Source organism: Cupressus sempervirens, chromosome 8 (genome assembly GCF_028749045.1).
Source record: "Cupressus sempervirens isolate cs-2001-9-10 chromosome 8, ASM2874904v1, whole genome shotgun sequence".
NCBI classification, from domain to species: Eukaryota; Viridiplantae; Streptophyta; class Pinopsida; order Cupressales; family Cupressaceae; genus Cupressus; species Cupressus sempervirens.
In genome coordinates, this window is record NC_143125.1 from 72,025,136 (window position 1) to 72,050,694 (window position 25,559).

The following is a 25,559-nucleotide window of genomic DNA, read 5'->3' on the forward strand; positions in this document are numbered from 1 at the left end:
CTCCTCTGCAAAGGCTCCCAAAGGAAAGGGAAACAAACAACACAAGGATCCTAAGCAAAATGAAAAAGGCGATGACTCTCCTTCACAATATAATATTGAATCCATGTCCTCTTCAAGAGAGGAAACATCTAGAAGAAAGAGAGATAAAGGTGCTTATTGAAAAAAGCTAGGACATGATGAGCATAAATGTTTCCATAAGAAGATTGATGAGCTCACTCGCATACTTCAAAATAACAATATAGAGTTGCCCTCATCAGTGTCTTCTCCTTCTTCTCAATATCAGGTAGCTACTACATCTACATCATCATCTAGAGGCAAAGGACAAGCACTTATTGCTTCCACACATCTCGAGCAAGGTAAATGGCTTCTTGATTCAAGTGCATCACATCATATGACATCTTCTATGGATATTTTTTCTTCTATTGAGCCTTTTACTTCTCCACCTATATTGATGGGGTTATAATACATACATTAAGGTTTGTGGTAAAGGTTCTATTCCTATGGGAGAGGCTACATTTAATGATGTTCTTTGTGTACCATCCTTGACCACTAATCTCCTTTCCATTTACCAAATTACTCATGGGGCACAAGGTAAAATTGTTCAGTTTACTCCTCATTATGTCTATATTAGGGACATGAATACTAGAGATGTCATAGCTATGGGAATTGTTGATCATACATCACACTTATATTCTTTTGCACATTTTGTTGATAATGATGATGATATTCATGATGTACCTAACCCTATATCAAGGGTGAATGATACATGTAAGGAGAACATTGGACACTTGAATCATTTTATTCTTGAGACAAGTGTTGAACTTCCTACTCCTCCACCTCCCACTTCTTTAGACAAGCCTCATAATGAAAATTTGGTTAATACATTTGAGTTCTACTATTCGGTAGGATGATCTTTATGCTTTAGATCTAGTAGTGTGGGATGAATTCCTGGATGCTCTTTCAGAAAAGTCTCATAATGAAAATTTGGTTAATACATTTGAGGAGGTTTCTCTTAGAGATACTTCTTCACCTTCTTTGGATATTGGATTTCCCAACTCTTCATGTTCTCTTGATTTTTCACATCTCATAGGTTAGCTTGATGGTGTGACAGAATCTTTGAAATTGGAGACACCTATTTATTCTTCAAAGATGCATACATGGAGACCTTCTTCCTCCTTCCTCACTTTTTATATGCAGTGGCTTCTTCATCTTTTGATGTATTTATCTCTTCCTAAGGAGAGACATCTTTCTTACAGGCATTGGATTATCTATTTCTTGCAGGTACTCTTCATCTACATTGGAGCTTCTTCATTATGGGGGGATATCATGTCTCCTTATTTCCTTCATATGGGGGTTCATTCTTTGTATATACATGATGTATACAATTTTTGGGGGGACTTGAGTACTCCATCCATCCTTGCATCTTATTTTCATATCTCTTTTTGGAGAAGGGTTTTTTCCATGAGGTTTTCTCTCTTTCTCCACTTTATGAGAGATTACATTTCATGTATTGCATTGCATATTGTACATGGGTGCCTAAAATGGCCTAGTAGCCCGGACCAATCTTGCATTGTGAGTTTAAGTGCATTCCCCTAAGGTACACTTAAGGGGAGGGTGTTGGTGTAATTAAATATTCACTAATTACACTTACTTAAGCTTACTTAGGATAATGCATTGCATAGTAATTTGTGATTGAGACACTTAGAAGTCTACACCTCAATTAAACACATGGTGTAGGAGAATTCCACTCTAGGTGGTCATAGTTGTTATCTCGTTCCACCTTTAGTGCACTTATCACATTATCATCCTCATCATTGCACATACTTCATTGCATAATGAAGGATGATCCACCTTTGGTGGACATGTGATTTCACCTTGTGTGGGTGATAGCTTATCTTCTCCTTATCATTGTCTCTTATTGCATCTCCTATATAAGGAGGCCTATTATGTATATTTTAAATCAATCTATTGGATGCCAATCAAGTTCATTATCAATAATAGAATTCTTGCATCTTCATACAATTATCTTGCCAATTTCTTGTGGAAGTTATCTTGGTCTTTCATTTGATCCTAGGGGTGTTATATAGTCACCTAAAACTCTAAAAGGGTTCTTAGTTTTCATTACATCTAAAATATAGCCAAATCCACTTCAGAAGTGAATTTTGACAGTTAGCCTTAGATTCAATTTCTTTATTGCTCTACTATTGAAGTTCATGGAAAATGGGTGCAAGATCAAGTTGGTCAGATTGATGCCCATCATATGCTCATAGAATAAAGTAATTGCCAAGGGCTAAAGGAAATCTTTGAGACTATTATGCAAACCCTAAATGGAATAGTTTCCCGTAGAGGAGGTCTTTATGCAACATTCTTCTATGTTGTGGACTTGGCTTTTTTTAACACTTTTACCATATACTTTGCATCAAAATTTCCTTTTTTTATTTCATCTAACCAATGCCCTACCATTGCAAAACCCTAGTGAATATTCCTTCACCATCATAGATGTAAAATGATCAAAAGCCCTTGGGTTTTTATCAGAAGTCATAGAGCCCAATTTACCTACCAAGATTGAGCTTTTGTTTGTGGGTTCAATGGAGTCCATGCATAGGGAAGACGAAATGCTCATTAAGTTTCATGCATTTTCCCCTTTAATTTCCCTCGCTGGAAAAGAGAAGCATTGTTGGATTATTGGGGACGAAAAGGTCATGGCAAGGGCTTGTGAGTTTGAGAAAGAGGCACTTCACAAGATAGCACAAGCAACAATAAAAATCATGATTTGCCTAGTTATGTCCTCTATTTCTATTGAGTTGCCTATTTTCCCTCAGAAATAGCTCCATGTTTGCTTTTGCTACTTAAGTCCTCTTAATATTCAAAACCATTTTTAACAATTTGAATCAAGAAATTCAATTTCACTGTAGTAGGCAATGTGAGACATCAATTAAGAGCTCTACTAGAAACTAAAAGTAAGATTTTATAGTCCATATAAGGAGAATTATATGAATAGATGAAACTTAATCACAACTAGTAGTTATATATATCACAATCAACACTTCCATAAAGTCAAGCAACCAATGAAGAATCTCATCAGCAAAGGAAAACAAAAATGAATTAAAAAATGTGATTATGGTAAGGTGCACAAAATGGATCTAAAGGAAGCTTTAGAAATTTGATTTCATTGAGGCAATCAAACAAAAATCAAACTGAGTTAGTGTGCAAACAATTGGAGCCATATTTGGGGACTTAATATGAGTAATAAATGTTGTTTTTCATGTCTAAATAAATTTTCAAACCTTTTCCCTTTCATTGGGGGCATTGTGACAACATTTTTTATATTTTTAGAGTGATGATAAGTTTAGAAACTACCCAATTCAAAAATGACAACTTTAGTAAAGAAAGTGAGAAGCTTTTCTGAGTGGCACAATCTCCGTACTAGGAAAATCCTCCACAATAGAGCGTTTTCTTTGGTGGTTCTAATACAAATATTAGCTTTGGGACCTTATAGTATTCAAGATAGATTGAATTCTAAATCTAGTTTGCTCATGCTCCATTTTAACAGCTTGTGGTTTCACTGATGCTTTCAACTTTCCTTTGTGTGTGCCTACATCATATTTATGGTGCAACATCAATTAGTGCTTTGAAAGAATTGCTAATTCTCTTATATATCATGTTCATCTTCCATAAGAATGCTCCATATTCTGCAATTTTTTTGAGGGTACCAAATATCAACTTGATCAATTTGGTAGAGATTGTCAGGTCATGGAATAATTGGTGTTGGCTACTCAAGGTTACACACAAACATATGTGACATGTGTAGGATTATAGGTTAATATTGGTTGCCATATGCCTTCTCTTCCCCACCAAAAGGCAATACATAGCACAAGTTGTGGCAAATATCATGTGGCATGGGAAAGTGCGAAAGAGACACATTGGGAAGGTGAACTTCAAGTTATCTATCCCTAGTAAATTTAGTTTCTTGACAATTTTTTTTTTTAAATGCCTTTTTTCAAAATTATGAGATGAATTTTTTATATTTCTTACACTTTTTAAATATTTAAATATAACTTGATTTCATATGTATTATATGATATAATTTCATTATAGATTTTTCCTAATTACTATATCAATTTAATTATTTTACATTGATATATATATTTATGAAATGTTATATATAATATAATATTTTATTTAAGAAAAATAACTTTTAATTGTTATGAATAAGTTTATTCAGTAACAAATCAAAAAATTCAACATGCATTAAACTCAAGAATAGACAAATGACATGGAATATAAAGAATTATTTAGGTGGTATTTTTTAATGTGGCCACTGAATCCCTTTGTAATAGATTTGGTTTATGAAACGACCTAACTATAGAAAAATAACGAAACTTGTTTTAGTTAACAAGAATCAATTAATCAACAAGCTTCTTTAGATGCCAATTTGCATCTTATGTAATCTTAATTAAAATTAAATATTTCATTGTAACTTTTTATTGAATCGTGTATTAATTCTATTAAAATAATTAAATTGTACATTTCTATATACATTATAGAATTTGTATAGTATTGATAAAAATATTGTAAATAATTTATAATTCAATTTTCAATTATTATTAAATTGAAATCAAGTTAGATTATTATTGCAAGAATTAAAATTTGTGCACTTTTAACAACAAAAAATAAATCAATTTGCCTTATGCTTATGATTTGAGTTACTTGATAGGTTACATTTAGAAATACATTTAAGGTTGTTTAATGACTTTAAGGAAGGTGCATTAAATGATCATACAAGTAGTTAGTGCACGTAGTTAATGCAATAATAAATACTTCAATAATGTGAGTGTGCTAAAGGCATCAAGTGAAATATTCCACACAAGTGCATGGGGGAAGGAGAAAAAACATGCAATCACTCCATCATCAAACCAACTTTCTTGTGCACTTAATGTTTATGTTTAATGTTTTGTTTAAGACTACCCATGTAACATAATTCTATATTTCTTTACCTAGCATTCCTTAGATAAACAATTTATGAATATGTCACCATCATTAAATGTTAAAAAATCTACATTTACAGTATGACTCAATTCTTACCCAAAAACCTACTACACCAAAGGCAAGAACTTTGGCGCTTGTGTCCCTTGTTAATTGTTGTTACTCATCTACTTTTTTTATTAGATCCCCTATCCACTAGTCTAATACGGTTGCATGCTAAACAAAATGCAAGTGAAGCTTATAAGGGTAGAGCGTGAAACATACTTCCTTGTGACCTCAAAAAGTTTTAAAGCATCTCTAGAAAATCCATTTTGTGCATTTCCTACTATCATAGCATTTTGTGAAATCAAATTTCCATTGTGCATTTTGTCAAATAGTTCACATACCTTATGTGTTGTTCCACATTTTACACTACTAGGGTACTCATGACAACATTTGACAAAATAGTTCATTCTTTTATATTTGCTAATAATAAATGAAATGTTGGTTTTTTTTTTTTCATCTACCTTAGATGCTAGTAATAAAAAAGTAGAATAACATCAATAAATGTCTGTGTTTTTTAATTTCATGAAGAAAATTATTCCACACTAGTGTTTTCCACAAAATAAATTATGGCATCCTTTCTATTATCAATTGACATGGAACTTATAGATTTCTACCATAAAGATAGAAACCAAAATAAGGATTTTCTTCTAAGATATCAATTTTTTATCATAAAACTTGTGTGCATTGCCTTTTAAGTTAAAGTGATCCAACCAAGTAAGTTTTTTATATCATGAGCTCAAATTTTTATCATTAAATTCACGCTTCTCTTATGGAAGATAAATAAAACCTAGTATTGACAAACAAAAATGTAGTTTTTAAATTTTAATTAAGGTGAAAAATTGTTCACGGATCTTCAATCACTCTTATTTAGGGTGTTATGACTATTTCAAGTCATCATATTTTAGTAAGGACTCTATTGAGCATGATAATATAAGGGTAACAATAAGCAAAATGAGAAAAGTAGCTCTAATAACTATAATCTCATTTTTTAAAGAAAGATTTGAACCAAAATGGCCTCAGAATCTATGTTTGAGATTTGAATTTTTTACCTTGGATGAGAGGATTTATACATATTTAGTTGCTCACTAAAATATAAGATATTCACATTGTGAGGTATATACTTCTTAAAATACAGTGGATTTTAAATTATAGGCATTCATTGCCCTTTAATATCACCACTTTAAGGTTAGAAAATGACTTCATCACTTATATTTTTTTGTATATGAGTGTGTATTCCATACCTATCTTGAAATTTCTCTAGGGAAATCAAGAATTAATGGAAAAGAGATTTTGGTATTTCAATACATACAAAAATTGTAGCGGGTAAGAGTATTTCAAAATGCAACACAAATAAACTTGCATATTTACTCTAATTTTTTCTTTGTTATTTTTCTACTTCGTACGTTTTGTTGATGTTTTACTCTTATCTTTTAAGAGATTCTTTGTAACACCCTGCCAAGGGATCCAAAAGAATTAAACTAAAATTTTACTAAGTTTGCCAAACAATTTTTTTTTTTTAAACATGAAAGATAAACCATTCATTTCAAACACATTTTAGTGGAAGTAATAACATACATACAACTAAAAACATTCATAACAAGTTACATTCCTTAAGGATCCCAAGACGTTGAATCACATTTGATTTAATTAACACTAAGTCTAACCACTACCACATCCACATGAAAGAATAAATGGAAAGTCCAATGTCCATATTACACATTTGTTCTAAATGCCTCTTGGCAATTAAATTCAGAATGCTCAATCATCCACTGTACATGACATAGGGTATGCAAAGCTTAAAAGATATACATGTGTGAAAATGAAGTACGTCATCCTATTCTAATCCATGATGCAAGTGCAATAAAGTAAATGAAATCAAATTCCATACATGATACATCATCATAGAAGATATAAACATCCATCATAAAAGATAGCCATAAATCATAAACACAACACATAATTATATAAATGCATAGTTCCTCCCAACAGTAAATAGCATCATTAGACCATTGTGGGCCCTAGCCATCCTTCCATTCATAACATCCCAAAATCACTGAAGAGATCATCGGTATTATCATAGTAGGAGTGCCACTCCTAAACATACTACATCATATGCAGAAAGAAATATAACATGCAAATTGAAAACATAAGATAAGTAAATAACATCATCTAACATATGCTAATCATCAATATAAGGATACGTGTCCATCATCATAATCCAAAAATAGAAAGAAGATAGATTCCAAGAAGGAATGCATCAGCCATGGTGTCTCAGATAGATCTCAAATGGTAAGAGTAAAGAAACACTACCATCCAACCACATGGAACCTAAATGGCCCACTCCCACCATGCTGAGGAGATAGTCTCAAGTCCCAAACAAGATATCAAATCACATAACACATGTACTCTCTAAGTCCAGGAATCCTAAAAGTATGCTAACTCAAAGGTTCCATCATAAAAGGGTTGACACCTATACCCAGAGGCACACAAGACACGTAGGAAACCTACTATGTAAGTGGGAAAGTGTCATCACACGAATCACACTAGAGTTACCCTGGTAGTCTCTCAATAGACCCTAGCCCCCTAGCGATCCCTATGCTGCCACTAGTATCCTCTCATACTGATGAGGCATACTACGGAATGCAAGGTCACAACCAAGAGTTCTCTCTACTCCCATCGTAGTCTGTACTAGCACTCGAGGTATGGACGAGAATAAACAATTATCTTATTAGGTTCATTTAATCCCCATTTAGTGTTAATGTTTTCACTTGTCAAAGGGTTGTAGCTCAATTGGTTGGGCACAATTGGTGAGGATGATGGTACAGTTGAAATTTCCATCCACCAAGGTTCAAACCTCCGGAGACACGTTTGGGCCAGGTTCGACCCCTGGGTGACTTTGACGGACTGGATCCCCCTACACGTGGTGGCTTAGCCGAAGGATAGCTTCTAGTTTAGATATATGATACCTCATAACGTTGTAATCAGCTTGTAAAGGCAGAGATGCCGATATCTATGTAATCCGGTTGTTTCCATCAAAAAAAAGAAGAAAATGTTTTCACTTATTAAATAACTTACAATGAGTTACCCTGGCAGCCACTTAGGGCCCCGACCCCCATTGCAAGCCACTTCTCGACACTACAAGTAGATAACCTACCCTAGGCTCATGGAATCATAAATCACAAAATCACATAAAATCACCTCAGTCCTGAACAAGCGACTGGAAAAATACCAAAAGATAATACACAATAAGAACATCAAATATCCACAATATCAAAGATAATCACTATATCCATCAGTCCTCATCGAGCAAACATATAAATCTCAATATCCATATCAATGATAAATCACCATATCCATTGGTTCTCAATGAGCAACCAAAAAGGCATCTCAAAGAAAATAATACCGATCGAAGACTCCAAAATGGTCGAGTCAAAATATGTCACAACATGATATCATCAAGAAATAAATCAACAATTTAGTCCCATCATGGCGACTGGAAAGTAGTCCAAGGATAATTGATCGATGACTCAAAAATGGTTAAGTCAAGTATCTCAAATACATACACCTCAGCTTCACATAAGAAGACTGGAAAGCAATAACAATCAGTAAATACAAACATCTCATAGAGCATGCCATCACATTACCATGGTTGGGTTTTAAAAAGATCGAGACCAAATCAACATGATTCCACATTCACATAACTCCCAAGCCTTTGGTAGATGTCCTATAACTAGTCAACACTCTAGGACCACCCAAACCCCAAACATGGATAGCATAAAGAACAAGATACAAACATATATTTTAGTTTTCTTTCGCAATCAAATGGTTAAGCCAAATATTAGGTTTCAATTTTTGTTTCAACTATACTTCAAGTGTATAAGATTCTTCATGTAATTTCCAAGTCAACCCATTTATCTTTTTGAATAAAACATAGAATTTTCCCTCCATTATTTTAGAATTTTTTTCTAAAATAGTCAAAAGATAATTATTTACTTATTTAAATCATTGAATTAGTTCCCATTGACTTTGAGATAAAATCATTCACATTATTCAAAACATTAGAATAATACTTATCAACTTTCAAATAATTTGTTTACAATTTCCTTTAAACACTTCAAGGACAATCATTTATTTAAAATAATTCTCATTGAGGTACCCATGTACATAAATTTCCTTTAAACAAGTCAAGCCTGATGAGGTACCCATGTACATAAAATTCCTCCAAAAGAGAGAGAAAAGAGACTCCCCAAAGAAAATTAGGACTCCAAGTGAAAGGAAGTAGCCCCCCAAAAAGATGAAGCATCCCATACCCCCATAAAAGCTTGCAAATTTTGTTCGGTAGATCCACTTACATTGAACAATTTTTCTTCCCTTAGAAAAAGGGACAAGATCCCAAGTGTGGTTCCTCATCAAGGAACTATAATCTTCCTGCATAGCTGTATCCCACTCAGAAAAACCAGAAGCCTCATGAAAGGATTGTGGATTTGAGGTAGTAGCAATGAAGATATGTAGAGCATCCTGGAATTATGAATGAGTCTGCTTGGTGTCTGATGGATCCCCAACCCAATCACCTACAAACTGCAAGGTCTGTCTAGCCCAAAGTGGACCAGAAGATGGAGAATCTAGAGGAGAATCATCAACTTGTGAATGATGACTAGGAGAGGAAGGAGGTGAGTCCTCTGAATCACTCTCTGCATCAAAAGTGGAGGTAGAAGACTGCTTAAGTGAATCTGACCCATTAGAAGATCTATCATGTATTCCAAGTGACTCCAATGTCAAAGTAGAAGGCAACCCTGTGACCATGCTCTGATGGTTAAGCTGATGCAAGTAGTGGAAGTTAAGATGGCCAAACTGCTCATGCCATAATTTGCTCACATTATTAGAGTGAGTGAGTGAAATAGTCAAAGGAGGATCAGGAACAAAGTGAGAAAACATATAGAGTCGTGACTGATGATCTGCTCTCCCAACTGCAACTATAGAATCATTGTGCAACTCACATATCTCCACTGAATTAGGAGTGAACTCAAACCGCTTGCCTAAACTTGTGTGAGTGATCTGGTATATCGATAGGAGATTAGTTGACAATGAGGGTACACAAGGAACATCATGGAATGTCCCATCCCCCACATCAATAGACCCTCTCCCACACACCTCAACAGGAGTGTTATCGCCCATCAACATAGAAGTCATAGTACATGGCTCCAAGGATGCAATTTCTTCCTTAGATGAAGCCATGTGGTGTGAAGTACCCGAATCAAGAACCCAAGTGGATGGTGAGGAAGCAACTGCAAAAAGAGCCTTGCCCTTTCCTTTCCCCTTGTTATTTTCTTTTTCTTTGTTAGACCCTTCATTCGAACTTTGTTTGATAGACTTAGGAACACTGATATTATTCTTCTCAAGAATGTATGTCAAGTGATCAAGTTATTTCTGCAAACATTCATGTTCATCATGACCAGGTCTTTTACAATAGACACATTTGACCTTTTCTTTCTTAGGCTTATCACCCTTGGAAGATGGTGTATCAATAGTTGCTTTTGAAGAAACTGGCATCTGATCCTTCTTCTCCTCGCTATTCTTTTGTTTCTTGTCCTTACTATTGTTGTTACTACTTTGTCCTTGTTGTTCTTTTGTGCCTTGGTTGGTAGCCAAGGCATGTGACTTAGACGACTTAAGAATGCCCATCTGAATTAGCTTGTCCTATTCTCGAGTGAGATTGACAGCAAAATCATCTAAAGATGGCATGGTGAATTGAGTACCAAGTGCACCCTTAGTAGCATAGAAGGTAGAGACAAACACATAATATTCTAAACTTAGCTTAGAGAGAATACTAAGAATCAGTTGTTCATCTTTCTTTTCAATTCCACATTTTTTTAACTGCAGCCTTAGTGATTTCAATTTGGTGAAGAAATCTTGGATTGTGTTGAAATTGCCTGGACTCAAACTAATTAATTCATTTTCCAACATATGACCCATCATTGAATCTTGTGTGCCAAATAGTGTTTCTAGCTTTGTCCATACTTCATTTGGTGTATCTAAAGACTCAATGTGAAATAGCAAGTCAGGAGAAATAGACAAACACAATGTTCCAAATGCCTCATCGCATTTGTTAAACCACTTAGCCTTATCTTCATCTTTAGCAGGTTCAGTTTCAAGTCCCATAGTTATCCTATTTAATCCAGCTTTCCTTAAGTGAATTGTCATGTGTGATTTCCACTCAAAGTAATTGTATGGAGTTAGGATGGGCATATTTGTTTGATCCATGATGAAGAAATGCAGAGAAGAAATGCTAGAAAGAAGAGAACCCAGCCACGACAATGCCCCCCCTAAAGAAATATGATTTGGCATTTTATTTTAGTGTGTTTACAACTACCACTAGAAAGAAATACTTAGTGGTCTTGATTTCAATGCATTACAAACCCTCATGAAGAGCATATGCTAAAAGTGAAACTTGGGCACAATAATCAAAGAAACAAAGAGCACCACTGCGATCTACTCAAAAAATAATGTACTTTCAAAAAAAGAATCACCTCGATACGAGGTCATATGAGAAAGTTATGATCCTCCGAAGTTTTCAAAACGAAAACTGTGCATAGTTACGGCTGAGAATCTACAATTTCTGAAGAATTCATGCATGAAAATAAAAAAAACAACTCCACTAGTGGATAGAGCACAAAAAAAAAAAACCAAATTCATAACAAGAATCATCAAAATCGGAATCCGTATGAGCAAGAACGAGACATTTAAGAACTGCATTCAAATCTGCGACTGCCAATGGAGAGGGGTATGGCTGTAGCTTTGCATGCTCGATTCTGCAAAATATATAGCTTGCATGCAAAATCTAAAAGATACCCAGATGGTTTTTTGGGGTTGCGAACAAAATTTAGAAAGCGTTTTTCTTTCTGATGTACAGAAGATGCTGCTGTAGTGTAAATTAGATGCCTTTAATAGTAAAAAAATGGCTCCAAAAATCAAAAAATGACCCCAACAACCAAAATATGACATGCAAATGTTGGATCAACTTCCTAAGTCCATCAATGGCATGCTGGAACCTGCAATACTGATTGAAAACTCCAAATATGCAAGTTGGTTGTCAAATTTGAGATTGAAACCCCAGAGAAAAGTCGTTTTTGTCAAAACTTTTTTGATTCTCAGGATCATCCAAAGATGCAAGAGAAGAGCATACTTCATTTTTCAAAAAACTACAATAAATTTTATTTGCCCCCCCACGAATCTCTCAAATAAGGAAACTAAAATCTACTGTTGCACATAGAAAAGCTTTGATACCATGTTAGAATCTGATAAGATTAATAACCCAGAAAACTAGTGCAAAGAGTAAATATCTAAACTATGAATGCAAATGATACAAAATCAAAATAGCATCATAGAGTTAGTCTCCAACAGAGTAATGCAAATGCTGGAAGCAAAATAGCATTAAGAGGATGCAAAAATAAGAGATGCAAATACAAGCCAGGTAGCATGCTTATATAGGCTAGGAAGAGGGAGGAGGTGGCAACACCAACCAATGAGGAGCAACCATCTATCGGACTAAAGATAGCAAAGTATCTTCCCAAGATAGCTAATGGATGCTCACATGTAGGAAGGTGACACCTCACAACCATTCACCTAATAAGACATGCTTTATTAACCTAAGCGAGATTATTAAAAGTGTAGGAAAAACTTAGCAAAATAAGAAAAATAAAAAACTACACTAACAACAACTAGTTTGAAATGTATTATTAGCATTGATGAGCATAAGTTTTAGGAGGGGAGGAATGGTATGGAGTTTGTAGGGTGTCTGTGGTCGAAATGATGCAATGTAACAAAGTTTCATACAATACCAAATTAAATTCTCTACAAAGTCCTAGCTTGCTACCGTAAGGGCATAGTCTTCTTTTTGTATTGAAAAGACTTCTCATTTGGATAAAATCTTGAGTATAAATGTCTTAGATCTATGTTGGTTTAGTTTTTAATTCATTCCATGCTTTGATAGATTATTTTTGTGAAGATTAAGCACAAAGAACTCCTGGTTATGGGAAATGGAGAAATGATTGTCATTGAATAAAACAATCCCAATACGAGGGCCATATCTCCCTAATGAACCGTTGGATCGAGTCAAATTTGAAATATGTTGGAGAGGGCCAAGTTGCACCAAATCTGATTGGAGCGATCAAATAAATTTGGTCAAGGTAAAAAGTTATGAATGTCTGAGTTCAAGTCTATGTAAGGGATAGAGACAGGACAATTTGTGATGAATTTCCTTCATAAATAAAACAAGAGTTTCCTAATATTTTCTTCACAACCAAATAAAAATTAACATACATATCTATATTCCAATTTCAAGATTTAAGATTCATTCATGGAGTATATTCAAACACATAGAACAGACACGAGGAAGATGGGAAGAGAAAGAGTGCAAATGGAATATGCAAAAATCACGAGTGTACCTGGATACTGATGCTAATTTGCTATGCCTCAGAAGTCCATAGAAAAATCCCTTCCTTTTCCAACATTCTCCATTTCTCCAAGAATCAAACCAACTAAAACCCCCAAGACTAGAAGTGTTTGTAGAAGCATATAAGCATGTAGAAGCATATGAGCTTCTCGAATGCATGTAAGCTTGCCCATACACACTAGGAGAGCCTCTATATAAAGGCCTCTAAGATGCATCTAAAATGTGTCTAGAAAGAACTAGGAGATAAGCATGACAACTAAGTATGTAACTTCCACGACAAGAAGATAGACATGATAAAGTCTCTAGAATGTTGTAGACACTATGTGCTCAAATAATGTGCTAACTCCAAAGTGTAGACAACACGTGCATAATTAGAGTGCAAACTCTTGTGTTGTCAACATGACAACTCCCAAGAGCTCGCATACTCCTGTGTGAATAAATATTAAAATAATGCATATTAATTTATTTAATTAAATTTTTTTATTTAATATTCACTTGACTTTTTTTAAAATTAATTTATTAATTTTAAATCTCGTGCACGCACTTTATTAAATCTACTTTTTTTATCTTAATATATTTTAATCACATGCACACATCATCTGATTTAGAATCTTTTAATAATTTTAATATATTTTCCACTTTTAAATTTATTTTTGAAACTTAATTGATAAAATATTTATTAACTTAAATAATAATGTTATTTAGGATTTATTATTTTAAAAATGAACTCTAAATATATTATTATTAAATTAAATAAATATTATCACATTCCAAATTTAAACTTATAACTTTTATCTTCAAATTTAATTCTTTTTATTTAATTAATTTCCCAATTAATTAAATAAAATTAAATATTAAAATATCATATTAATTTTTCATTAAATTAAACCATTAATTAAATCTTTTAATTAGGCTTAATTAATAGAAAATACGCTAAGGACTCATAAAGTAAAATACAAAAACCCATCATAGCAAAACACATACAAAATCAAATCAAAAGGGTTAATATCATGAATTATGTCATTTGACATATACGAAGAGTACTCAACTTAGATACTTGTCCTAATTTTTAATTAGGACAAATGGCTTAAAGGGTTGGGATTTGGACTTGAGAATTTATCTCCCCTCTCTTACCATTGAGATAATGCGATAGGGTACGCTCATCTTGGCAATTCAGGGAAGTCAATACCCGATACCTACAACCTGCATAAAACTCACGCATGTACAAGCACAATATATATACTAAGCTAAAAAGGAAATGGCAAGAAGTGGTGCATCGTGTAGATCCCGACTAGGAGGTGACTACGACTCCCTTCCTTAACCACATCAAAAATGCCATACAGAAAGAAAACAAACACACACACCATACACATGCAAGTATGGGGTAAGTATCCATAAGAAAACACACACAGAATAAACCATCTATCTAATCATCATCAATAACTGAAATCACTTGAATAATCATCATGCATACATGAACTATATAGTACCAAGTAATCTCATCATATAATAAACTGAATTTGAAACAATATCTGATAATCTAGCAATAATGTTACTAATAATCATCAACATAAAACTAGCCCTAAAAGAGTTCGACAATGATAACAAAAATGCGACCTAGGGGCAAGCATTACATTCTTGACATTGCTAATGATATCTCTAGAGAAAATTCAACACTGGTTATCTTTTCCCTATTGTGAGACTCTAGTTATTAAAGTTGCCTTTAAGAGTGAGATTTGACTCATGTCAAAATGACAAGTTAGATGTTAGGGGAAGAAGAACGTCGTAAGTGTAAAAGTTGTGGATTTTGATTATCAATGTAAAATATAAGAAATGACTATTAAATAAAAGAGTTATGCAATGATAAAGAAAGAATTTAACCAAAAAAACTAGAATCAAATTCAAGCGAGATGTTTGGGAATTGTGTGAGTGTTTAAGTCAAAAGAAGAATGAATAAGCATGGATCTATAAGATTGAACATTAATGAAGCTTAAGTACGAACATAAAATGAAAATAAATCATTTAGAGGTACATGAATTGGTAAGCTAATGTAAAAAAAATAGTAAATTACATTCATTATCTTTCAAAAGCTTCCATAACATTCAACATAATAAATAAAATCTCATATCATAAATTAATTAAAATATTGAGTTCAACCCATAGTGTGTTCCAATTAAGTGGCCTAATATTTTGTTGTGACCATCATGGTGTAAGCCACTACCAAACCATTGAAATCATATGATTATGCTTTTGATGATCTAATGGACTCACATGTTTAAGCCTTCGCATTAATTTGTGACCTCACCCATCTCATAGCCTTAGATCAAAAGTGCTTCACATGACTTTGGGGGTATGTGATGCCAACATCATTGGTTATGTTCAATAATTTATCCAATATAGAAAATAAAGAAATGTTAAAAGATTATTTTAACAAGATAAAATTTGGCAATTTCTCAAACATTCGAGTTCGCTATCTTTTGCATATCTTGTACAAAAGTGCTCAAATTTGTATGAGAAGTTCCTCCTTCCATCACTGCCTTCCTTGCTGCCTTCTTCAACTTCACAACATTTTCTCGTAATTCCTTTCCAATAGAACCTTCCATTAGATTTTTGATAGTGCTTTCTACCACCTCTTTTGTTACCAATTTGAATTCATCTACATCAACACCCTCAAAATCTAGGCCAAAGTTCCATATGTCTCTTGCAAATCGACAATCAATAAATTGATCACCAAAATAAGGCCATCCAATGAGAGGAACTCCCATGCTAATTGCCTCAAGAGTAGAGTTCCACCCACTATGCGTAAGAAATCCTCCTATAGAAAGATGAGAAAGCACCTACAAACATTAAAAAAACTTATTGTAGATATGAATTTTGAAATATTGTATCTTAATGTGTATGACATACATATATAGCAAGCTAATTAGCATATGACTTAAATATCACATACAAAGATTTGATTCAAAAATGTTAAATATTCAAAGTCAACTGACCTTTTTAAAGATTGACCGGCATGTAACATATCTTTGTACCAAAAGTAACAGGGGGCCTTACCTTGAGCTGATTGGTCCAACTAACGATGAGGGCCCGATCCCTGGTTCGATCCATGAAACCGTCCGGTAACTCTACGGACTTGCCTTCTGCTGTATCTGATCTTATTACCCACAAAAACGGGTACCCACAAGCTTCCAGTCCGAGAGCCAGTTCATGCAATTGCTTTTCAGATTTTACAGCAATGCTACCAAAGGAAACATACAACACTGATTGCTTTGCTTGAGCATCTAACCATTGGAAGCAGGATTCATCCTCTTCCCACATGCTGTACATGGATTTCCTGCCTTCCAAGAAATTTGGAAGAAAGACAGGGCCTATTGCCAGAGCAGGGCAGCCATTAACGCTGAGACCCATTTGTGCTTCTTTACCTCCTTCAAGCTCCTCAAAAGTGTTGACCAGCACGTAGTCCGCTATGCTTTGGAAGCGAGACTCGTAAAGTAAGTGGTCGTAGGTGATTTCTGAGATATATTTCTCGCGGAAGAAGGAGACAATGTCGGTTGGCCTGATTGGTGGGATTTTTCCGGGAAGGCACGTGATGATTTTCTCTTTTGATTTCAAGTCCTCCTCTGCAATAACACTTTTCGTCATTTTAGAAGATCGGATGAGAAACAAAGGTAACGAAACTATGCTCAATGTATATATCACGGAAACAAGTAAAACAAGAAACAAAAAGGAAATAAATGATACAAACAAACAGAGCAAGAAACACGGTACATGACAAAAAGTAGAAGAAAAATACCTTTAACAGGGATATGACCCAGGGAAAGAAGAAAGTGAGCGTTTTTGTGAATAATGGAAAATGCAGTACAAGTAGGCCAGAACATAACTCTCGGGACCCCAAGACTTTTACACACTTCTGCCGTGCTGGATAAATAGCTATCCGAAATAATGCAAGTGATTGGCGGCACAACTTGAGATCCGTCAGCTGCGGTTAACAGACTTTGTAAAGCAGGGCCCAATCTTTGCAGCGCAAGCAAAAGCTCTCCAATCTCAGTAGTTCTGCCATGTTCAGGCGGCAAGCCGTCAGGGATTGTCAAAAACCGAAATTTGAGACCCCTTTCTTGAATCTCACGGTCACGTGCAGCTGCATCTTTGGAAGCTGCTTTCAAAAGCCGCTGATCCATCCATTCTGTGGTTACAAAAGTTATGAAGAATCCTCGCATGACCAGCAGCTCAGCGAGATTCATCATTGAATTAACATGGCCCTGTGCAGGCCATGAAACCATTACTGCGTGCAAAGGAGCCACCATTTGTCCTTATCTATTCACTACAGTGCCCTCTCTTCCTTCTCGTGTATAGAATGGTTTGAGTATACCATAATTTAAAGACAATGGTTGAGCATAATTTTTGTTATGAGACCACAGCCTGATCGGTGTACAATCTGTGGAGTATGAGCCTCACATGTCTCTATCAAACTCTCAATAATTCATCTTTTGTCATGATTCAATAGTCATCTTTAACAACAACCCATCTTTCATAATTAGAATGAATGGAATATTTAGTATTCATTACATCTAGTTGATATTCAGAGAGTTAATGTGCCGGGAGGTCGTCCATTCCAATATTATTCTAGGTAAAACATTCTTTAAATACTAACTTTTCTCCAAAGTGAAGTCCACTTTGTTTGCAACAACATTTGCAAAAATGTCAAGAATTTTTGTGCCTTATGAATCATTCATTATAAAGCCCACTTATACTTTGAAGAAACATAGTAGTTAAGTGCATTTGAGCTGGAGTATCCCATGGAGTCCCCCTGCTTCACCTATGTTGCATCAGCTAGATGTAATGTATGCTAAGTATTTCATTCATTCTAGTCACTAGAGATGAGTTCTTGTGAGCACAAAACATGAGTCAATGGGGTTAACTTAAAAACTAAACACTTGAATCATGATAGCAATATCACAATTTAACTTACCATAGAAAATCTCTCTTACTTATTAATGATTCCTTTTATGTTGAAAATAAATTACAAAAGTTAAATTGTATAAATCCAAACTCTTATTATTTGAAGAAGAAACACCAAAAGCTCTCTGTAAGATGCAACTATTTTTCACACAAAATTGTACAAATGTATACGAAACCTAAATTTTATACTATAATACCATCTATTAGATTATCTTCTATACAACGATTAAAAATAGTTCTTATTGTGAAGTATTTTTGACATTAGAAGGATAATTTTACAAAACATAATTGTCTCCATTAGTTTCTCAATAATTTTGTAAAAATAAACTTGCATTTACCAATAATTCTCCATGTTAAAAAGAAGAGCTTAAGAAGTACAATTATTGATAAGTAGGAGATATTTTCGAAAGTAAGTCAATTTGTGATATTGCCATCAGAATTTAGGTGTGCAGTTTTTCAGTCAAGCTCGTCGACCCATATTCCATGGGTAGTGATTTCTACAAACCCATCATACATTTGAAATAAGGACAGAATTTTTTTTTGTATAAGAGGTCCCATTTTGAAGGTTATCTTTTTTTGTTGTGTTTTCTTCCTTAATTAAATATTTCATTAATATAAGCAGCACACATAAGCTTAATCTGATTTTTGATAGAACTAGTATTTGAAATTTCTCCAATTTGCAATGTTTGTTAAAAACTGGATCATAGTATTTCAGTTTGTGTGACCATGAAGGAAAACAATTTTGTTCCAAGGGAAAGAAATTCTCCTATCCTATTTGTGATCATTCGTCCTCACTCAAAGCAATGGATCAAATGGCGGATTCTGATTCGACTAAGGCTGAAAATTAGTTTGACAGCTTCTGCAATTTTTGTATATTCTAAATTTATTTTTAAAACCATGTTTTATTGATGGAATAGGAATAGAAAACTATAATTTTAATAATATATTTTCGTATATTCTAAATTTATTTTCTAAACCATGTTTGATTGATGGAATAGGAATAGGAAATGAGAATATGTTTTCTTGTTCTGCTGTAGTCTAGGCTAAAGAAAGGGGGGAATTGAGCTCGTGGTTCAATTCTCATGCCCGTCGCTTGCATGCCCTTTCTGATCGCTTGATGTAGTAAGTGCGGGTGCTTTGAAGTGTAACAAGCCCAAAGAATGTGAAATTGAAAATATAAAATGAAAGAGCAAAAATGTAAAATGTTGAAACTACTAATTCAGATCATTCGAATACACATAGACTTGATACTAAAAATGATATTGAAACAATACTAAATAATATACTAGAATGATATGAATAATATTGAATAATACTGAATCATTACATTGATGTCTAGGCATGTTTATATAGTTTTATTTTCCCTTACAACAACTGCTTATAGGAATAAATTCCCAGCAACTATATATTGAACTAATTTCATTTATCTAATCTAAACACAAAAACTAACCTAATTAATGTAATAACCTAACATTCCCCCCTTATTACATTAATTCAACAATCATTCTCACTTATTTAGAAACTAACCTAGTTAATGTAATAAGTCCAACATTCCTAACCTAATTAATGTAATAAGTTCAACATTCCCCCCCTTATTACATTAATCCAATAAAATTGAAAAGCTTTCACCAAGATGATAAACTTTGATGAAGCTCCTTCACCAAAATTTGAAAGTAGTTTGCAACTTCAAATTGCAAATCCTAATCCTGAAGTTGAGCTCCTTCACCAATCTTTGAAAGTAGTCTACAACTTTGGATTGCAAATCTTAATCCTGAAGTTGAGCTCTTTCACCAATCTTTGAAAATAGTCTGCAACTTCAGATTGCAAATCTTAATCCTAAAGTTGCCCTCATATCCCAACTTCAGATTGCAAATACTGAAGTTGGCCTCATAAAAACATTGTTTTTACCTCTTTTACACAAGGAGACATAGTTCCTCCACAATTTTTACATCTCCATGGAGTGTGCTTGATGCCTCCTTTGGTGCTGCACATGAGACACCTTTCCTCCAAAAGTCCACATCTCCTCCGAGTGTGTCTAACACCTCCTCAAGTGTCGTAGAAACAATCACCACTAATATGTCTAGATGTCTTTCCTCTGAAAGTTGACATCTCCTCCGAGTGTCTCAAATGCCATTGTTGAAATCCTACCCCCCCTCACTCAATAGAAGGACAATCACGTAGCGAAGCCCCCTCTTTTCTTTAGGGACACAAATCTATCAATTCCCCTCTTATCTTCAAGGAGGAATTGGCTAAGCCACACAAATCTATCAATTCCCCTCTTATCTTCAGGGAGGAATTGGCAAAGCCACACAAATCTATCAATTCCCCTCTTATCTTTAGTGAGGAATTGGCCAAGCCTCAACTTTATAGGGACACAAATAGTTGCTTCTCATGCAGTAATCATCTCTAAGCGAGAAGCTAGCTTGAGATGATAAAAATCCTCCAACCTCCATTGCCTCCAGCCTCCTATTATTTTAGACTCTGATCATCCAAAATCCATCAAAGGCAGTCTTCTCCCCATTGATTAACCTACTCTGATACCACTGTAATAGGCCCAAAGAATGTGAAATTGAAAATATAAAATGAAAGAGCAAAAATGTAAAATGCTGAAACTACTGATTCAGATCATTCGGATACACACAGACTTATACAAAAAATGATATTGAAACAATACTGAATAATATACTAGAATGATATGAATAATATTGAATAATACTGAATCATTACATTGATGTCTGGGCATGTTTATATAGTTTTATTTTCCCTTACAACAACTGCTTACGGGAATAACTTCCCAGCAACTATATATTGAACTAATTTCTTTTATCTAATCTAAACACAAAAATTAACCTAATTAATATAATAAACCTAACATGAAGTAATTCAAAAAAGTAACGGTTTCTGAGATTTTTTATATGAAAATTTTTATTATAAGACAAGAGTGGCGAAACTTATAAAAAATTTGTAAAATTTCATAATTTATTTAGAGGATAGGCTTTTCTTATGGAGCAAACGCTCTAAAATTGATTAATTCCTTGTCTCGTACCAAAAAAAATATGTTTTTGTTTATGTCGACCTGGTTGCATTTTCAAACATGTTGTTTAATATAATGACTACGATGTAGAGTTCTTATCAAGAGACCATTTTAATTTGATAAATTCTTCAAAGATGCGGTCTCTTTCTCAATGACATTTAGGAATTCTAATTCATTAGGAACGTACTACATAACTCTATTCAATAACTTTTGACAGAATATTGAAGAAGATTTTGAAAATACCAATGGCCTGTTAAATCGTGTATGCCAAACCTTCTAAATTGACATGTGTATGGGCAAGTGGCAGAAAAGGCACAATGTATGCACCGTAAACATTATTTATCTTGCTTACACAAGACTCTGTTCTGATGATGGATTAAACAATTGTAAACCGTGTTCTGTAAACCATTTCTCAGCAGCAATTTGCCAGCGTCAGACGGTTTCATATTACAAGTGATTCCAACCAATATTCTCAATACTTAGTTGATTTGCACTTACTTTTAAACTAGAATTTTTCAAAATTAGGTTGCCGGCTCTTGAGAGAAATGCTCTAAGTTAAATCGATCTGAGTGCTTGCACCGATAAGTCAGTCCGCCAATTCCTCTCTGCAAGATGAGAGGGAAGGGAGGGCAGGCCAATCGGGCTAGGGCGGGGTTTTTCTTGCCCTTACCACATTATCAAGGGCCTTTGATTGGCTCCTTGTAGGGGAGTGACTTATGGTTTTCCTGATCAAATCTATAGATTAAAAAATTGAATTCACCATAAAGCAGCATTTTGGTGATTTTGCCTTCAATCGCTCAAAGCCTACTAAAATCACTGACAATTGAACAAAAAAACATTGCAATGGTAATATGTGGTTGTGATTTAATTGGATGCAATGACATATGAGGGTGAAGAAAATGCTTTCGATTTGTACCTCGAGTTTGAAGAGCATTTACAAAACGTGTTGAAGTTAAAGTTAATTTATTGCAGAAATGGAGTGGGGAAATTACTCCAGTTTAACAAGACTCCATTACAGATAATGAATTCATTTCTTCATGGGTCAAAATAATGCACCACAATAGTGTTTTATTCGTGCCAGCAATAATTTAGATTCATTGTAATTTTGTCACAGTGTTCGAGTTTGAACACATGACTAATTTTACAACTGTATCTTTGAACTAACTAGTTGCCTGTCAATGTTACTCCACATGTTTTTCGTCAATCTCCTTCGCAGTTTTTCATTTAGCTGTATAAAAATGCTTCCACTTCTCAATACCATCAAGTTTCACAGTTTCCCATTTATTTGTTGAATAGCACCAAAGATCAGAAGCATTAACCTTGAAACAAAAAATAGGCGAGAGCTTTTTTCAGATTAGTTTTTCCATAATATGATGGTGTTGTTTTATTTGGGCCAAGTTCAATTTCTTTTCAGTTGTTGTGATTCGTATTAATTGCTTTGCATCCATAATCCTGTATTTTCACTATATTTTGGTAGAATTTAGGGTATCTTAAATGCTTAAATGAGAAAACCAATATTTTGTAGGATTACATAATTTTGTTGTGCATTACTACTTTTGCCTTCCCCTACCTTCTTATTTAGACAGTATCATTTGGAGGAATTTTCTTGCTCACCCGGTATCATCTCTATGGCCTCTATTACATTCAATCACCTCATCCTAAATATCATGTGCAGCCTTCTACTCACAAACTTTTGCCATGCCTCTTCTACAAACATAACCTAATCTCCATGATCTGAAACAACAAAGGTCTCATGTTTACAAGAGCCTGCAGGATGTGAAAGCAGAGACATCCAAATGAACTTTTTATCGTCAGTTTTCTTCTTACAAATTTGTCATAGCTGAAAAAATTGAATTAAATATTGTTAAACAAGGACTTTGAAAAATTAAATGCTACACTTGTATTCCATATTCCAATGTATGAAAAATATAATTATTTAGTATATTTTGCATACTAAAATGAGAAAATTAGATAAGTTTAATAATCTCTTACTCACTTTACTTTCATAGAAATTTGATAAGAGTGGAACCATCTCTATCCACATTTTTTTTTGGTGCTGAAAATGATTAATTCTATCATCAAATTTAGAACCATTGGAAACATGATAATTTCTCTTTTTTCATATATTTTTATTACTATGTCATAATTCATCTTTTAGACTTCTAGAATACTTAATCATGAAAATTATACTAATATATCTTATTCTAATATCCATTTTTTCTTTTAAAACTTTTACTTACAAATGTTACTTCTATTCTTGAATTTTAAATACAAATTGATTTACTTAACAAAATTGGAAAAATTATTTGTTATTTCAAAACAAAATTGTTCAAAATATTAAATAAAAATGTAAACTAAAAAAATCAATGGCAAAGGTTACTCATAAATTATACTTATTGACTAAAATGATTAAATAAAAAGTCATACTAATAATATCAATTTCAAATATTGCTCATTACTTAAATAGAATTTGGATTTGACATTTTTTTTTTCTTCAAAATTTTAATAAATAACTTTTTCTTTCTACAAATTAATTTCTTTATCTTGTATCTAAAATTAAATTATTACAATAATTTTCCAATTTGTATTGTTATAAAACTCTATATGTAATGATGTATTTATATGCATTATCCACTAATGTTGTCCCACTTATGGCTTGGGGATGATCAAATTTTTTTATGTCCACTGCACTACATCAACCCAAAATAATGTTCAGTTTGTATTCAATCATATGTTTAACATTTAAACTATTTTATAGGTCATGGCACATCATCTGCTTCAAGACTAGATTATAGATATATAGAGTAGCATGTTTGAAATAAGTATTCCACTTTTGTCAAATATCTCAAACTCATCCATCAACTACCAAAGGTTTTCATAAACAGAGATTGAGCATTATGCAAGCTCACTTAATCTTGTTTCTCAACGAAATGTTGAACACCTGAAAGTAATAAGTGGGTGTACATTTGATGTCAAAGAATGTGAAGTTTTGGCTATACACGATATACTTAAGAATTTTCATGCCAATTATGTTAAATGTGCTAGATTTTATACTTAACTAAGGGAAATACATGGGTATGTGCAGGATCATGGAGAACCAAACTATGGCCTTAAGTGGTAGTGAAAAACCAACAAATCAGGGTTATGTCAACTTGAAACATAATTTGAAAGTGGTTCTAGACTTTATATCAAAAAGTTGTAAGAAAATAATCTGTAAGAAATTGAATGCAGTTTCTAAACTACTAGGTCTTATCTAGAGAAAAAAATAATTGATTGGTCAAAAGCTTAGATTTTAATGCAGTACTACGAAAATTTCAGGGCGAAAATAAAAAGTAGGTGTATGTCTGACCACCTTAATCAAAATCAAATAATAAGTTTTTTTAATATAATTATAGATATAAAAAGTAGACTCATGCCTGAATGTGATGCATATTTTTGGGTATTTTTATACCAAATAAATAATTAAATATGAATTTTTTACTAAAAAAATTTTGAAAAAACTCTCATGTGTCTGACCACCTTAACTAATAGAAAACTTTACCAATTTTTATTTTTATTTTTTCCCCATACTAGGCGAAACATAGAATGTGACTCAACTTTTGGATTGAAAAAATGTTACACTGTTTAAAAGTTATAACTATTTTTCAATCAGTATGTCAATCAACACTTTACAATTAATTTTATTAAAAATTAACTAATAAATACTTATTGAACTAAGAATTTGATAGATATTATACCAATGGAATCTCAAAAGTGTTATAAAAAAACCCTTTTCATTTCACTCAATTTCGATGAAAATAACATTGTCAGATGGCTACCTGAAGTCTAAGTGTCATAGAAACCCTTCTCAAACACATTCATTGGATTAACCAAATAGGGTAGGTAAATACCAAGCCTAATTAAATACCCAAAATAAAATTAGGTATCCAATTAGGCTCGTGATTTTTTAATTGAAATTTTGGAAAAAAATTTGAGAAGGAAACTTTAGAGTATTTTACAGGGTAATTTATCTGAGGGAAGTGTGGACATTGATATTATTATTATATTATAGTAATATATATGATTATTATTATTAAATATAAT

The 25,559-nt window shown here is 33.4% G+C and overlaps 1 protein-coding gene across 3 annotated transcripts; it reads right to left on the reverse strand.

Annotated features, from left to right (window-relative positions):
* Nucleotides 1-15,591: 15,591 nt before the first annotated feature.
* LOC149541674 (UDP-glycosyltransferase 85A1-like) lies at nt 15,592-17,914 on the reverse strand. Of its 3 annotated transcripts, none has more exons than XM_089796820.1 (3): nt 17,277-17,914; nt 16,538-17,103; nt 15,592-16,320 (listed from the first exon to the last, which is right to left on the reverse strand). In XM_089796820.1, the coding sequence occupies exons 1-3, from the start codon at nt 17,785-17,787 to the stop codon at nt 15,937-15,939; spliced, it is 1,461 nt and encodes a 486-aa protein (XP_089652946.1). In that variant the 5' UTR covers nt 17,788-17,914; the 3' UTR covers nt 15,592-15,936. The 3 variants fall into 3 exon arrangements, with proteins under 3 accessions (XP_089652946.1, XP_089652947.1, XP_089652948.1); XM_089796821.1 differs by having other exon boundaries at nt 15,592-16,298; nt 17,277-17,872; XM_089796822.1 differs by having other exon boundaries at nt 15,881-16,298; nt 16,477-17,103; nt 17,277-17,872.
* Between the last annotated feature and the right edge of the window lie 7,645 nt (nt 17,915-25,559).

Bases quoted from the DNA above. Each gene is read 5' to 3' on its own strand.
- LOC149541674 (XM_089796820.1), bottom strand. From the start codon at position 17,787: ATGGTGGCTCCTTTGCACGCAGTAATGGTTTCATGGCCTGCACAGGGC. The intron at 17,104-17,276 runs GTATTTTTCTTC...GTGTTATTGCAG, and splicing joins GGGTCATATCCCTGTTAAAG to AGGAGGACTTGAAATCAAAA. The intron at 16,321-16,537 runs GTAAGGCCCCCT...TAATGTTTGTAG, and splicing joins GTTGGACCAATCAGCTCAAG to GTGCTTTCTCATCTTTCTAT.